Genomic DNA, 13193 nt, shown 5'->3' with positions numbered 1-13193 from the left:
GGGGGACCAGGAAACGGGGGGACCAGGAAATGGGGGGGACCAGGAAACGGGGGGACCAGGAAACGGGGGGACCAGGAAACGAGGGGACCAGGAAACGGGGGGACCAGGAAACGGGGGGACAAGGAAACAGGGGGGACCAGGAAACAGGGGGGGACCAGGAAACGGGGGGACCAGGAAACGGGGGGACCAGGAAACGGAGGGACCAGGAAACGGGGGGACCAGGAAACGGGGGGACCAGGAAGCAGGGGGGACCAGGAAACGGGGGGACCAGGAAACGGGGGGACCAGGAAACGGGGGGACCAGGAAACAGGGGGACCAGGAAACAGGGGGACCAGGAAACAGGGGGGACCAGGAAACAGGGGGACCAGGAAACGGGGGGGACCAGGAAACGGGGGGACCAGGAAATGGGGGGGACCAGGAAACGGGGGGACCAGGAAACGGGGGGACCAGGAAACGAGGGGACCAGGAAACGGGGGACCAGGAAACAGGGGGGACCAGGAAACGGGGGGACAAGGAAACAGGGGGGACCAGGAAGTGGGGGGACCAGGAAGTGGGGGGGACAGGAAACGGGGGGACCAGGAAATGGGGGGACCAGGAAACGGGGGGACCAGGAAACAGGGGGGACCAGGAAACAGGGGGGACCAGGAAACGGAGGGACCAGGAAACGGGGGGACCAGGAAACGGGGGGACCAGGAAACGGGGGGGGGGACCAGGAAGTGGGGGGACCAGGAAACAGGGGGGACCAGGAAACGGGGGGGACCAGGAAACAGGGGGACCAGGAAACGGGGGGACCAGGAAACGGGGGGACCAGGAAATGGAGGGACCAGGAAACGGGGGGACCAGGAAATGGAGGGACCAGGAAACGGGGGGACCAGGAAACGGGGGGGGACCAGGAAGTGGGGGGACCAGGAAACGGAGGGACCAGGAAACGGGGGGACCAGGAAACGGGGGGACAGGAAACAGGGGGACCAGGAAACGGGGGGACCAGGAAACGGGGGGACAAGGAAACGGGAAACGGGGGGACCAGGAAACGGTGGGGGACCAGGAAACGGGGGGACCAGGAAACGGGGGGACAGGAAACGGGGGGGGACCAGGAAGTGGGGGGACCAGGAAACGGAGGGACCAGGAAACGGGGGGACCAGGAAACGGGGGGACAGGAAACAGGGGGACCAGGAAACGGGGGGACCAGGAAACGGGGGGACAAGGAAACGGGAAACGGGGGGACCAGGAAACGGGGGGGGACCAGGAAGTGGGGGGACCAGGAAACGGGGGGACCAGGAAACGGGGGGACAGGAAACAGGGGGACCAGGAAACGGGGGGACCAGGAAACGGGGGGACAAGGAAACGGGAAACGGGGGGACCAGGAAACGGGGGGACCAGGAAACGGGGGGACCAGGAAATGGGGGGACCAGGAAACGGGGGGAACAGGAAACAGGGGGGGGCCAGGAAACGGGGGGGACCAGGAAACAGGGGGGACTAGGAAACGGGGGGACCAGGAAACGGGGGGACCAGGAAACGGGGGGACCAGGAAACGGGGGGACCAGGAAATGGGGGCACAAGGAAACGGGGGGACCAGGAAGCAGGGGGGACCAGGAAACGGGGGGAACAGGAAATGGTGGGACCAGGAAACGGGGGGACCAGGAAACGGGGGGACCAGGAAACAGGGGGGACCAGGAAACGGGGGGACCAGGAAACGGGGGGACCAGGAAACGGGGGGACCAGGAAACGGGGGACCAGGAAACGGAGGGACCAGGAAACGGGGGACCAGGAAACGGAGGGACCAGGAAACTGGGGGACCAGGAAACGGGGGGATCAGGAAACGGGGAGACCAGGAAGTGGGGGGGACCAGGAAACGGGGGGGGACCAGGAAACGGGGGACAAGGAAACGGGGGGGACCAGGAAACGGAGGGACCAGGAAACGGGGGGAACCAGGAAACGGGGGGGACCAGGAAACGGGGGGACCAGGAAACGGGGGGACCAGGAAACGGAAGGGGGGGACCAGGAAACGGGGGGACCAGGAAACGGGGGGACCAGGAAACGGAAGGGGGGGACCAGGAAACTGGGGGACCAGGAAACGGGGGGATCAGGAAACGGGGAGACCAGGAAACGGGGGGGACCAGGAAGTGGGGGGGACCAGGAAACGGGGGGACCAGGAAATGGGGGGGGGACCAGGAAACGGGGACCAGGAAAAAGGGGGACCAGGAAACGGGGGACCAGGAAACGGGGGGAACCAGGAAACGGGGGGACCAGGAAACGGGGGGACCAGGAAACGGGGGGACCAGGAAACGGGTGGACCAGGAAACGGGGGGAACCAGGAAACGGGGGGACCAGGAAACGGGGGGAACCAGGAAACGGGGGGGACCAGGAAACGGGGGGAACCAGGAAACGGGGGGAACCAGGAAATGGAGGGACCAGGAAACGGGGGGGACCAGGAAACGGGGGGAACCAGGAAACGGAGGGACCAGGAAACGGGGGGGACCAGGAAACGGAGGGACCAGGAAACGGGGGGGACCAGGAAACGGAAGGACCAGGAAACGGGGGGACCAGGAAACGGGGGGGACCAGGAAACAGGGGGGGACCAGGAAACGGGGGGACCAGGAAACGGGGGGACCAGGAAACGGGGGGACCTGGAAACGGAGGGACCAGGAAACGGGGGGACCAGGAAACGGAGGGACCAGGAAACGGGGGGACCAGGAAACGGAGGGGACCAGGAAACGGGGGGAACAGGAAGTGGGGGGGAACAGGAAACAGGGGGACCAGGAAACGGGGGACCAGGAAACGGGGGGACCAGGAAGTGGGGGGGACCAGGAAGTGGAGGGACCAGGAAACGGGGGGAGGTGAACAAACCTTGATCCACCTCTTGGTGAGGCGACTCGTACCGTCCACAACCCCCTTTAGACATTGGGAAGAAAAGCAACATGAGGCAACAAAAACATGAGAAAACAGTCAGTCGTTGCAGGAACAGGAATCTCGGCTGGACAAATATGTGATAAATAATGCACGGGGGGAGATCTGTCTCACCCTGGCTGTCCCATCCTCCTGCAGGCTGATGATGTCCAGGTCGAAGTCCCTCCTCAGTCCGTCCGTCTTGTTGAGGACGATGTGTCCGGTGAGTCCGTCCCACTGGGCCTGCAGGGGGACAGATGAGGGAAGGTGAGGTAGTAGCTACAACTTAGGGGGTTATGTATATATATATATATATATATATATATATATATATATATATATATATATATATATATATATATATATATATATATACATATATATATATATATATACACATATATATATATATATATATATATATATATATATATATATATATATATATATATATATATATATATATATATATATATATATATATATATATATGTACATGTATATATATATATACCGTATATACATATGTCCTCGACCGCATTTATTTTCTTCTCTTCTTTGTGCATTTACTTTGTTTCAGATCAAGAGTGGAACGACTCATGAGATCAGGGTTAGGTGGTAACAGGGAGACGTACATGTGATTCGGTCTCAACATCAAATCAAAGTTTATTTAGACGAGAGAATGCATATTAATGAACACTACATTAAACAGTGTAAATGCGCCGGATTTTAGCATAAATGCTAGTTTCATCCCCGCAGTCCCTACAGAAAACAAAGTTCCACCCCCAAGCCAAGTTCCACGGCCCAATCCAAGTTCCACGCCACAGCCCAAGCCAAGTTCCACACCACAGCCCAATCCAAGTTCCACGCCACAGCTCAAGCCAAGTTCCACACCACAGCCCAATCCAAGTTCCACGCCACAGCTCAAGCCAAGTTCCACGCCACGGCCCAAGCCAAGTTCCACGCCACGGCCCAATCCAAGTTCCACGCCACAGCCCAAGCCAAGTTCCACACCACAGCCCAATCCAAGTTCCACGCCACAGCCCAAGCCAAGTTCCACGCCACGGCCCAAGCCAAGTTCCACGCCACGGCCCAAGCCAAGGCCCCGAGGACGGCCCCCTGAGCCCCCCTGACTATGTGTCCCCCTGCTTCTTGCGGGTCCGTACTGTTTTGCTCTCCATGTTTTTCCCATCAGGTTTTGTCATAGTTTTGGATTCTCGTTCACAGTTTGGTTTTTGTTTGTTTGTTTTGTTTGGTTTTTGTATCCTGCTTAGCAGCGTTTTTGGTTCTGTTTTTAAGTTAATAAATCACAGTTTTTGAGAACTCCTGCCTCACCGCTCTCCTGCATCTGGGTCCTCACTACAACCTTCTTGACAACCTTTTTCATATACCTATACATTTCCAATGTATAGATATAACCCCTCCCTCTTTTTCCTTTCCCTTTTTAGGGCCCGAGCACTGACAGTGCGAAGGCCCTATGGTATCTGTAGGAATTTTTTTCGTTTTTTTTCTCGTTTTTATTTTTCCGACGAAATGAGGGCCTTTTTTCCCCCTAAACGTGCCCCAAAAGTCACCAAATTTAGCACGCAAGCCTGGTGATAAATGTGATATTTAATGGTTTGCATTAATGTGCGTAGCCTAATGGCTCAACAGCGCCCCCTAGAAAACTTTGTGCCTCAAGCCCCACAATACGGTTTGACGTACATGCACGAAAATCGGTACACACCTGTATCATGTCGCAACTTAAAGAAAAGTCTCTTGGCGCCATGGCTGAAACCCAACAGGAAGTCGGACATTTTGAATTAATTGTGTAATTTTGGCGCAATTTATGCCATTTCTTTGGCCGTTTCTTCGCCTGAACCGTAACGTGCACCCAGGTGTGTTATACATCAAAATGTGCATCTCGATCCTGCGATGATGCGCATTACTTTTCTCAGTCAAAAGCGTTACCGTGGCGACGATAGACGCCAAAAAGTGTGCCCACCCTTCATCTCGTTGGTCCATATTTGATAGTTCCTACTTTTTTGCCATAACTTTTGAATGGTTTGATATAGAGAGTCACGGGTGGTGTCATCAGACTCGGTTTTGAGTCCTTGAACATAATTGGTGCAAATTAGTCCTGCCCCTTCTTCTGATTGGTCGATATTTCATAGTTCCTATTTTCTGCAATAACTTTTGAATGGTTTGAAATAAAGAGTCATGGTGGTGTCATTGGACTTAGTTTGAGTCCTTGACTTTTATTGGTGGAAATTGCACGTGCGAGGGCCCGTTCATCGCTGCTTGCAGCTTTAATTTCTTCTTATTTTTGTACGTTTTTGTTTGTTGTGTTAACTTCATTTGTGTTTTGTTTGTTTGTTTAAAATGTGGTGGTGCAATGGGGGGGGGGGGGGTTGTCTGTGGGGGGGGGATTGTGTTGAAATGTATTGAAATGCATGTCAAATTGTATCTTGTACGATTTAAAAATAACTAATAAAAATACTTTACAGCCGTGTAAATGCAGTCATTCAGAAATCACCAATCTAATGTTGCTGTTCAAGCCTCCACTTTCTTCTGACTAACGACAGGAACTAATATTTACGGCTTGTTTGTCTCAGAAACACGAGCCGAGACTGTTTTCTGACGCTGCGGTAATAAAGAAGCGAGCAGCAATTTTATCGTTTCCCCGCAGGAACCTGTTGAGCAGCGACATTAACAGATGAACGGAGGGAGAAATAATTCCTCCAGTGTCACCGAGGACGTTGCTCTCTGTTCTTTATGCTTTGAGATGTCAACTGAAGTCAACATATAAAATGTAAATCAGTAAACAGAATCCACAAATGTGTCTGAGAGGAAAGAACAAACAGTCAAACTGGAATATTTAGGATCCAACGTCGAGAATGAAAACCTTCAACACAGCATTCTGGGGAAGATATATCCGACTCCTGAGAGTCACAGAGGCTATTATCTAGTGGTGAATGGCTCTGGAGGACAGATGCATTATGGGATGGGGGGAGGGCAAACACAACTACAAGTTAAAGAAGGAGGGAGACGAGCGAAGCTGGAGGAGGATGGAGAGATCATGTTGCCTCTGCGAGGCAGCCGACGGTCCTCTGCTGGATTTAAGACTTAAGAGATCAAAACATTCGAGCATCAAAGGCCTGGTTTCCTCATTTCCTCGTCTCCGTCTGCAGGCCGACTGGCCACGTTCCCTCCAGGGGGATAAACACATCATCTCCCAGACCTGACCTGACTCTCACAGCCACAACCAGGGTGTTACACAGTACTGTAGTTGAGGGGGATGAGGGGGGACGGCATCCCCCCTGAAATAAAAACGGTCCAAATCATCCCCCCTGAAATAAAAACGGTCCAAATCATCCCCCCCTGTAAAACTGCCATCCCCCCTTTCCATCCCTTATGTCATTTCATCAATGAATGTGGTTTTACTGCTATTTCAACATTTAGAGTCATCACCAGAAAAATAACACCAGAAAAATAACTTATTTGACAATTTTCACCTGTTTCAAGTAAACTTTCACTTGAAATAAGTAGAAAAATCTGCCAGTGGAACAAGATTTATCTTCTTATTACAAGCAAAAAAATCTTTCTTTCTTTTTTTCTCTTTCCTTTCTTCCTTCCTTCTTTATTTTTTTTCTTTATTTGTGTCTTATTTTCCTTCCTTCCTTCCTTCCTTCCTTCCTTCCTTCCTTCCTTCCTTCCTTCCTTCCTTCCTTCCTTCCTTCCTTCCTTCCTTCCTTCCTTCCTTCCTTCCTTCCTTCCTTCCTTCCTTCCTCTTTCTTTCTTTCTTCCTTTTTTTTCTTTCTTTCTTTTTTTCTTTCTTTCTTTCTTTCTTTCTTTCTTTCTTTCTTTCTTTCTTTCTTTCTTTCTTTCTTTCTTTCTTTCTTTCTTTCTTTCTTTCTTTCTTTCTTTCTTTCTTTCTTTCTTTCTTTCCTCTTTCTTCCTTTTTTCTTTCTTTCTTTCTTTCTTTTTTCTTTCCACATGAAATAAGTAGAAAAATCTGCCAGTGGGACAAGATTTATCTTCTTATTACAAGCAAAAAAATCTTGTTCCACTGGCAGATTTTTCTACTTATTTTAAGTGAAAATCTACTTAAAACAGGTGAAAATTGTTGTTTTTTCCAGTGATGAGTCTTGTTTTAAGTGTAATGAGATTTTTTTTACTAAAATGAGACATTTTAACTAGAAATAAGACCAATATTCTTGTTAAGATTTTGAGTTTTTGCAGTGATCCATGTTACTTATCCTGTGAAGGACAGACTCATATTGATAAGTTCAGAAAAGTGTTTTTTATTGTTGTGTTTTGATGTATTTGATGTAAGCCCAGTGGATATTTAAAGCTTACAGAAGGCTGCATTTAACTGCTGCTATGTCATTCCTGCAGTATTTCTGCAGCTGTTTTGGTCAGTGCTATTATTTGTAATATATTATATTATTTGTAATCAGCACAAATTATCTTTTTTTTCTTATTTTTTTTTTACAACTCGAGTACTGGTTACATCCCATAACAATCCTCTTTCCATGGAGTCAAAGTCAAAAGCGGTAGACAGTAAACTCGTAGTTCTCCAGACCACTTCTTTCCGGTCCTGGTCTCGGTCTCGGGTCTCTGAGAGTCCGTTTCACCAAGGTGACAGAATCTGGTGATCAGCAGTTCTTCCTCTTGTTAATGTACAGTTTTGTAAACTATTTGCATTTAGCATCTGATTTAATGTTTTGGTGCATCTCCATGTGTCTGTATTTAATTACAGCTTTGTGTTTATAATGGCTTTGTTTGAATAAATATATGGATATGGATTTCTTCTTCCGGCTCTCGGGGAAGGCGGATGCTTTTCTGCTTCTCTCCCTCCCTATCTGCCCTGCTGCTTCTTTCGTCCTGTCTTGTCTTTTTAGAGCCTCTCTTTTTCACTCCTCCGAAACTCTACAATCATGGAATTGATTAACTGGTCTCTCAGCACAATTTACCAAATTAGTGCACAGCTCTGCTCCTGTACGCATGTGAATCAGTGTACGTTTGTGTCTACATGAAAGTACAATCTGCATTGAGAGTTCTCGCTTTGGGAATCCCGGTGTGTGATTGGACGACGCCTCGGCGTCGCCGCTGCTCATTTGCATAAAGTTCCGATTTTTCAACTTTAAATTGACGCGCCGGTCCCGCCGCCCCTCCGCCTCTCGACGCCCGTTTTTCATAGACAATGAATGGCAGCCTGACGCCTATGACGCCCGTGACGCTTTCAGTGTGAACGGGGGGTAAAGCTGGGGGAGCTAAATCGCAGGCTTGCAGCGGTTTTTGAACTCATTGGCAAGATGGAAAAGACCTTGGAGAAGTTGGAAGCTCGCCTTGGCAGTAATTGACCACAAATTTGTCTGTTTGGAGTCGCCATTGATGAACCAGAGACATAAGGCAGATGGAAAATTACTGAGTCTGTCTGTTTTTTCAATACAATTGTTGTTCTATAATCTGACCTTGACAGAGCAGCCTGGTAGGCAGCTCCAGTCACAATCTCCCTGGTGGAATGAAAACAAGGGACTCTGCCCCCACTAGCCCTCCCCTTCCCAGGAACATCTGTGGACCTGTTTCAGAACTGTACCGAGCCGTCTGATGACATCAAGGACATTGGCTGAGGAGCAGCTCTGGGGCAAAGTTCACAGACTTACGGCTCACACACACATTTGCTGATAACCACACCTCCCTCATCTCAATGCCTTCCCGGCCCCCCTCTTATCAGCCCCCCCGACGCAGTCTCCGGGTTTGAGCGCCACGAAGCCGCGGCGCTCACTTGGATGCACCGTGCCGGGATCCCCCCCCCCAGTAATCCTCCCCCCCATACCCACATGCAAGTCTTCGTTATGATGTTGTTGCTTTCTGTGCTGAGGTGTTTTTTGCACCTTGACACTGCGTATTTATACACAGTGTGAAGATGCCTTTTTTTCCACCTCTATCCCAGTGTTACCCTTGGAAAACAGGCGCATAATACCATTGTGTCGCCGCCGGTGTATCCGAAGTCAAATCCATTGTTTTTCTAAACTGTCAATTAAACCTGATTCTGATTCTGATAATATTTGCATATCGTTGTGATTGATTAAGCATCAGGTCGAACACAAGCTCATATGAAAACTTGCTGAACCAGGATGATGTTCTACAATCACGCAGGATTATGACATTACTAGGTATGTTTCTGGTCTGGAGCTGAACTAGTCTTGGTCTGATCTTGGTCTTGGTCTTGGTCTTGGTACTCTCTGGTTGTTACGTGTACTAGTATGGGGGGGCAGTTTGGTGTTTTCTCCTCCAGCTGCTCCTCCTGTGCTCCAAACAGCCAACAGTCTCAGTACTTTGTTCAGTTCTTAGTTTATTCAGTCCTCAGTTAAACTTTCCAAGCAGTTTTCCAAGCAGTTTTTTCCAAGCATTTTCAGTTTACTACCTTTTCCACTCAGTTCTTTACGGGGAAGGGACAGGGTAAGATGGGGTACCCTGTACACCTAGCATCACGTAGGTAACGTTCTGTTATATACACTAGGTTAGAGGTGAGTGCCACATGTTGTAACTTCCTTTTTTTTAGGTAGAGTAGGAAGTTTTGTTTTGGCTAGGTAGGCTAGATTTTTGACTAAACTTAGATAGCATTGTTTGATTGTACTCTTTACTTGGCACCACCAGTCCCTTCCCTTAACCTTTTGTATTGTTGGATTTTCTGTTGCTTTTGTTAATAAACAAGTATTTTCTGTTCACCTTAACCATTTGTCAGTTTCCATTTCTTTCATTTTTGGGTATACACATGTATTGTCCCTATTAAGCTAATTACCACCACCTTTGGACATTACACTGGTCTTGGTCCTGGTCTGGGTTTAGGAGGTGATGAAGCATTTTGACAGCACGTGGCCCCCTGCAGGGCCAACAACGCTTTGCAGGTTGCCCCAGTCTCATACCCCCGCCTGCAGGGCTTTGAACTGGACTCAACACCTTTTAAGTAGCTTCAACTTCCTACCCCCATGCAGAGATGACACCTTGGAAGTTGCCTCAAACAGACTTGGAACACTAGAGCACCCCATGGGGTGAATTGGAACTTAGTGACAGTCATGCCAAATGCCCGATGGGGACATTTGGCCACAGATCACATCCAACTGTAAATTACTTTTCGTCTGTGACCTATTGTCTCACACAAGTTCCCATGTCTTGCATCCCTGCCGAGACAGTCACCGTGGGAGTGGCTTTGACTTCCAGCTCCTGCAGAGACGAGGACTCGATACCATATATGGACTTCCTGACCCAGGGGGCAGTCCCGAATTGGAAGATCACAGGCTTCTTGTATAAAAACCCTGTTGTAAAATCTCTCGGGGTCGGCATATCAACCAGACTCTGGTCTGTGTAGATCCGCTCACCGCCGGCTGAATAAAACTCACTATACCACAAAGCGGACTTCTGAAATGGTTTTGATATATTCTTCAACAGAGGTCTGGACTAAGACTCAACCAGACGGTGCCGTCATGGTGCTTCACTTACGTCCTTGAACAGGTTCATGAATCGCGGTCCGAAGCGCCAGGGTTTGTGTCGGTGACACTGCAGTGAGCTGACGGTCATCTGCGTGGCGCGCTGAGCGGCCACGGCCACCATGAACACGGCGTCGTACATCAGCGCCGCGTCCGTCTGCAGGGAGGCAGCGAAACATGCAGCAGGAGTTTGCATTTCCCTAAAGCAGCAGGTAAAGGAAGGAAGCAGGTTTCTGTGGGAGTTTCACCGTCATGACTCCGTCCGTCAGGCCGCTCTCCTGCTTGGGCCCCTGCAGCCGCTCCGTCGCCCACTTCTCCATGGTGGACGACACCCACGGGTCGTCCAGGTTCAGCAGCCGGAAGCCCGTCATGTTGACGCCGCTGTAGCGGTACGGCTCCAGGTCCAGGGCGAACAGGTCCTGCAGCGAGGGGGAAATATGGAGGTGTTTTTGGAGGAAACGCAGCTTTGGGTGTAATTCTGAGGTGTTTTTGAATGTGTTTATGATGTGTTTTTGAGGTGTTTCTGAGGTGTTTCTGACGTGTTTCTGACGTGTTTCTGACATGTGTCTAATGTGTTTCTGACGTGTTTCCGAGGAGTTTCTGAGGTGTTTCTGACATGTTTCTGACGTGTTTCTGACATGTGTCTTGACATGTGTCTTGACATGTGTCTTGACATGTGTCTGATGTGTTTTGGAGGTGATTCTGACGTGTTTCTGAGGTATTTCTGAGGTGTTTCTGACGTGTTTCTGACATGTTTCTGAGGTATTTCTGAGGTGTTTTTGAATGTGTTTCTGAATGTGTTTCTGATGTGTTTCTGATGTGTTTCTGTCATGGTTTCTCAGTTGGGGATATGTTTTTTACATGATCACTCACTCTCCTGTCATTCCAGATCCTGCCACTCTCATCAGCCAGACAATCTACTCATTCCCCTCACCTGTGCTTCCCCGCCCATCTCCACACCTGGTTTCCATTGTCATCAGTTCTGCTTTATATACCGGCCCACTTCCACATGCCCGCTGCCAGATTGTCTAGTGTTCATGCCTAGCTTTCCAGCGTTCCTGAGTCTGTCTGTTTCTGCCTGCCTGATACTTTGCGTGATTCCCGGTTTTTGGATTTTTGCCTATCCCCTTTGGATTTGTCTGCCTGATCTGCCTGTCTGCCCGGTTTTCGACTCCTGCCTACGTTTGACCTGATTAAAGCCTTTTTAGACTCCAATACTCTGTTTGGTGTTGTGCTTTTGAGCCGTGACTGTTTCTGACGTGTTTCTGAAATGTGTCTGACATGTTTCTATGACGTGTTTATAAGGTGTTTCTGAGGTGTTTCTGACGTGTTTCTGGTGTGTTTCTGACATGTTTCTGACGTGTTTCTGACGTGTTTCTGAAATGTTTCTGACGTGTTTCTGACGTGTTTCTGACGTGTTTCTTCGTGAGGAAACGCCTCAGAAACCCAGAAGCACGTGGGTCAACGCCTCCTGCAACGATTGCAACCTTCGCTGCAGTTTTCCAACTCACCAGTGTCGTGAAGAAGAAATGATAGTATTCCGTCATCATTCCCATCGATGAAAGCTGCAAGATCCCAAAAACAAAATAGGTCACTTCATCTGATAACACAAATTAAAGGTGATTAAAATAAAGGTAAATGTGAAAGATTTGTTCCTGTTTGTTGTGCTAGTCTGCCTTTTCTCTTTTGTTTCTTCCTCCTAAAGGGGAGTTTTTCTTGCCACTGTTTGGCTTAAAGTTTTTCTCCCACCAGGGGAGTTTTTACCTGCCATTGTTTACATTATGTTTATGTAATAATTGCTCGGGGGTCATGTTCTGGTCTCTGGACCACACCTAGAGACAACTTCTGTTGTAATAGACGCTATATAAATAAAACTGAATGGAATTGAAAGAGAAGTCTTTCTGATGTTTTCCAGGTTAAAAAAACACTGCCGGGTAGAATAAAGGTCATATTGCTTTAAAATATATTGCTTTTTTTTTTTTTTAAATTACGTTTATTGGAAAGTGTTTTTTTTTCTTTTTTTATTGACATTAATTGAAATTTGATTTCTTAGGAAAAAGGGGCAGATAAAATAAGCTTAGTCTTCTTTCTGTTCCCTTTCATTCAAGGACAGAGATTTGCTGTAATTATATTGAACTGTTTTGTTTTTCTTTTAATGAATGAAATAAAGAATAAAGAAGAAACAAAACAAAAAAACATAAAAAGTAAACGATAATGAGTTAAGATGAGCTCAGCCTGAACTAAAGGGTGTTTTGGATTTTCACACGTGTGTTTAGTTCACCCGGCATCTTAGAAATACTCAACACCGACGGACTGTGTGTCTGTAACATCGTCATGTTTAACAGGGCGGAGCTGAAACAGCTCCACATCCATGACGACGCGGCCGCCGGGGGGGGTCAACAACAAAGAGAAGTGTAATTTCATGCTGAGTCGCGAGTAAAAAGCTTCTCTCGGTAACAATAAAGCCGTAATGGCTGCTCCGACCCCCAGGTAAACCACGTAAAGGTGGCGGTGCCTCCAGGAGACGGCAGGAACCTGCAGGAACCTGCACACCTGCATCAGCAGCTCGGCAGCCATGCGGTACGAGCAGTCGAACAGGATGAAGAACTCCTTGTCCTTCTTCAGCTCCTTCAGCAGCGGCCGGGCGTCCTGGTTCCCCGGAGTCAGCTGCCGGATCTTGATCTTCAGGTTCAGCTTCGCCGGAGCCTTGATCAGCTCCTGCATCCGCATCAGACCTGAGGAGGAGAGGAACCGTTAACGTGTATCTGCCTTCAGAGCGTTTATTACCCCCCCAGGAGGCAGTGATGGGTTAAGGTCGGGCAGGGGCGTCAA

At 48.7% G+C, this 13193-nt stretch overlaps 1 protein-coding gene across 1 annotated transcript in view; it reads right to left on the bottom strand.

Annotated features, from left to right (window-relative positions):
* Positions 1-13193, bottom strand: part of LOC133460107 (glutamate receptor ionotropic, kainate 1-like) — a 91166-nt gene that overhangs the window by 40805 nt on the left and 37168 nt on the right. The window contains exons 4-8 of the mRNA XM_061740638.1: positions 12915-13096; positions 11873-11926; positions 10610-10780; positions 10375-10518; positions 3022-3129 (exon numbers count right to left, since the gene is read on the bottom strand). Coding sequence (XP_061596622.1) covers positions 3022-3129; positions 10375-10518; positions 10610-10780; positions 11873-11926; positions 12915-13096 — 659 coding nt within the window. The remainder of the gene's footprint in view (positions 1-3021; positions 3130-10374; positions 10519-10609; positions 10781-11872; positions 11927-12914; positions 13097-13193) is intronic.

This window comes from Cololabis saira, chromosome 14 (assembly GCF_033807715.1).
Source record: "Cololabis saira isolate AMF1-May2022 chromosome 14, fColSai1.1, whole genome shotgun sequence".
Classification (NCBI taxonomy): Eukaryota; Metazoa; Chordata; class Actinopteri; order Beloniformes; family Belonidae; genus Cololabis; species Cololabis saira.
Note: the sequence above shows the minus strand (reverse complement) of the source record. Positions and strands in the feature narration are given on the sequence as shown.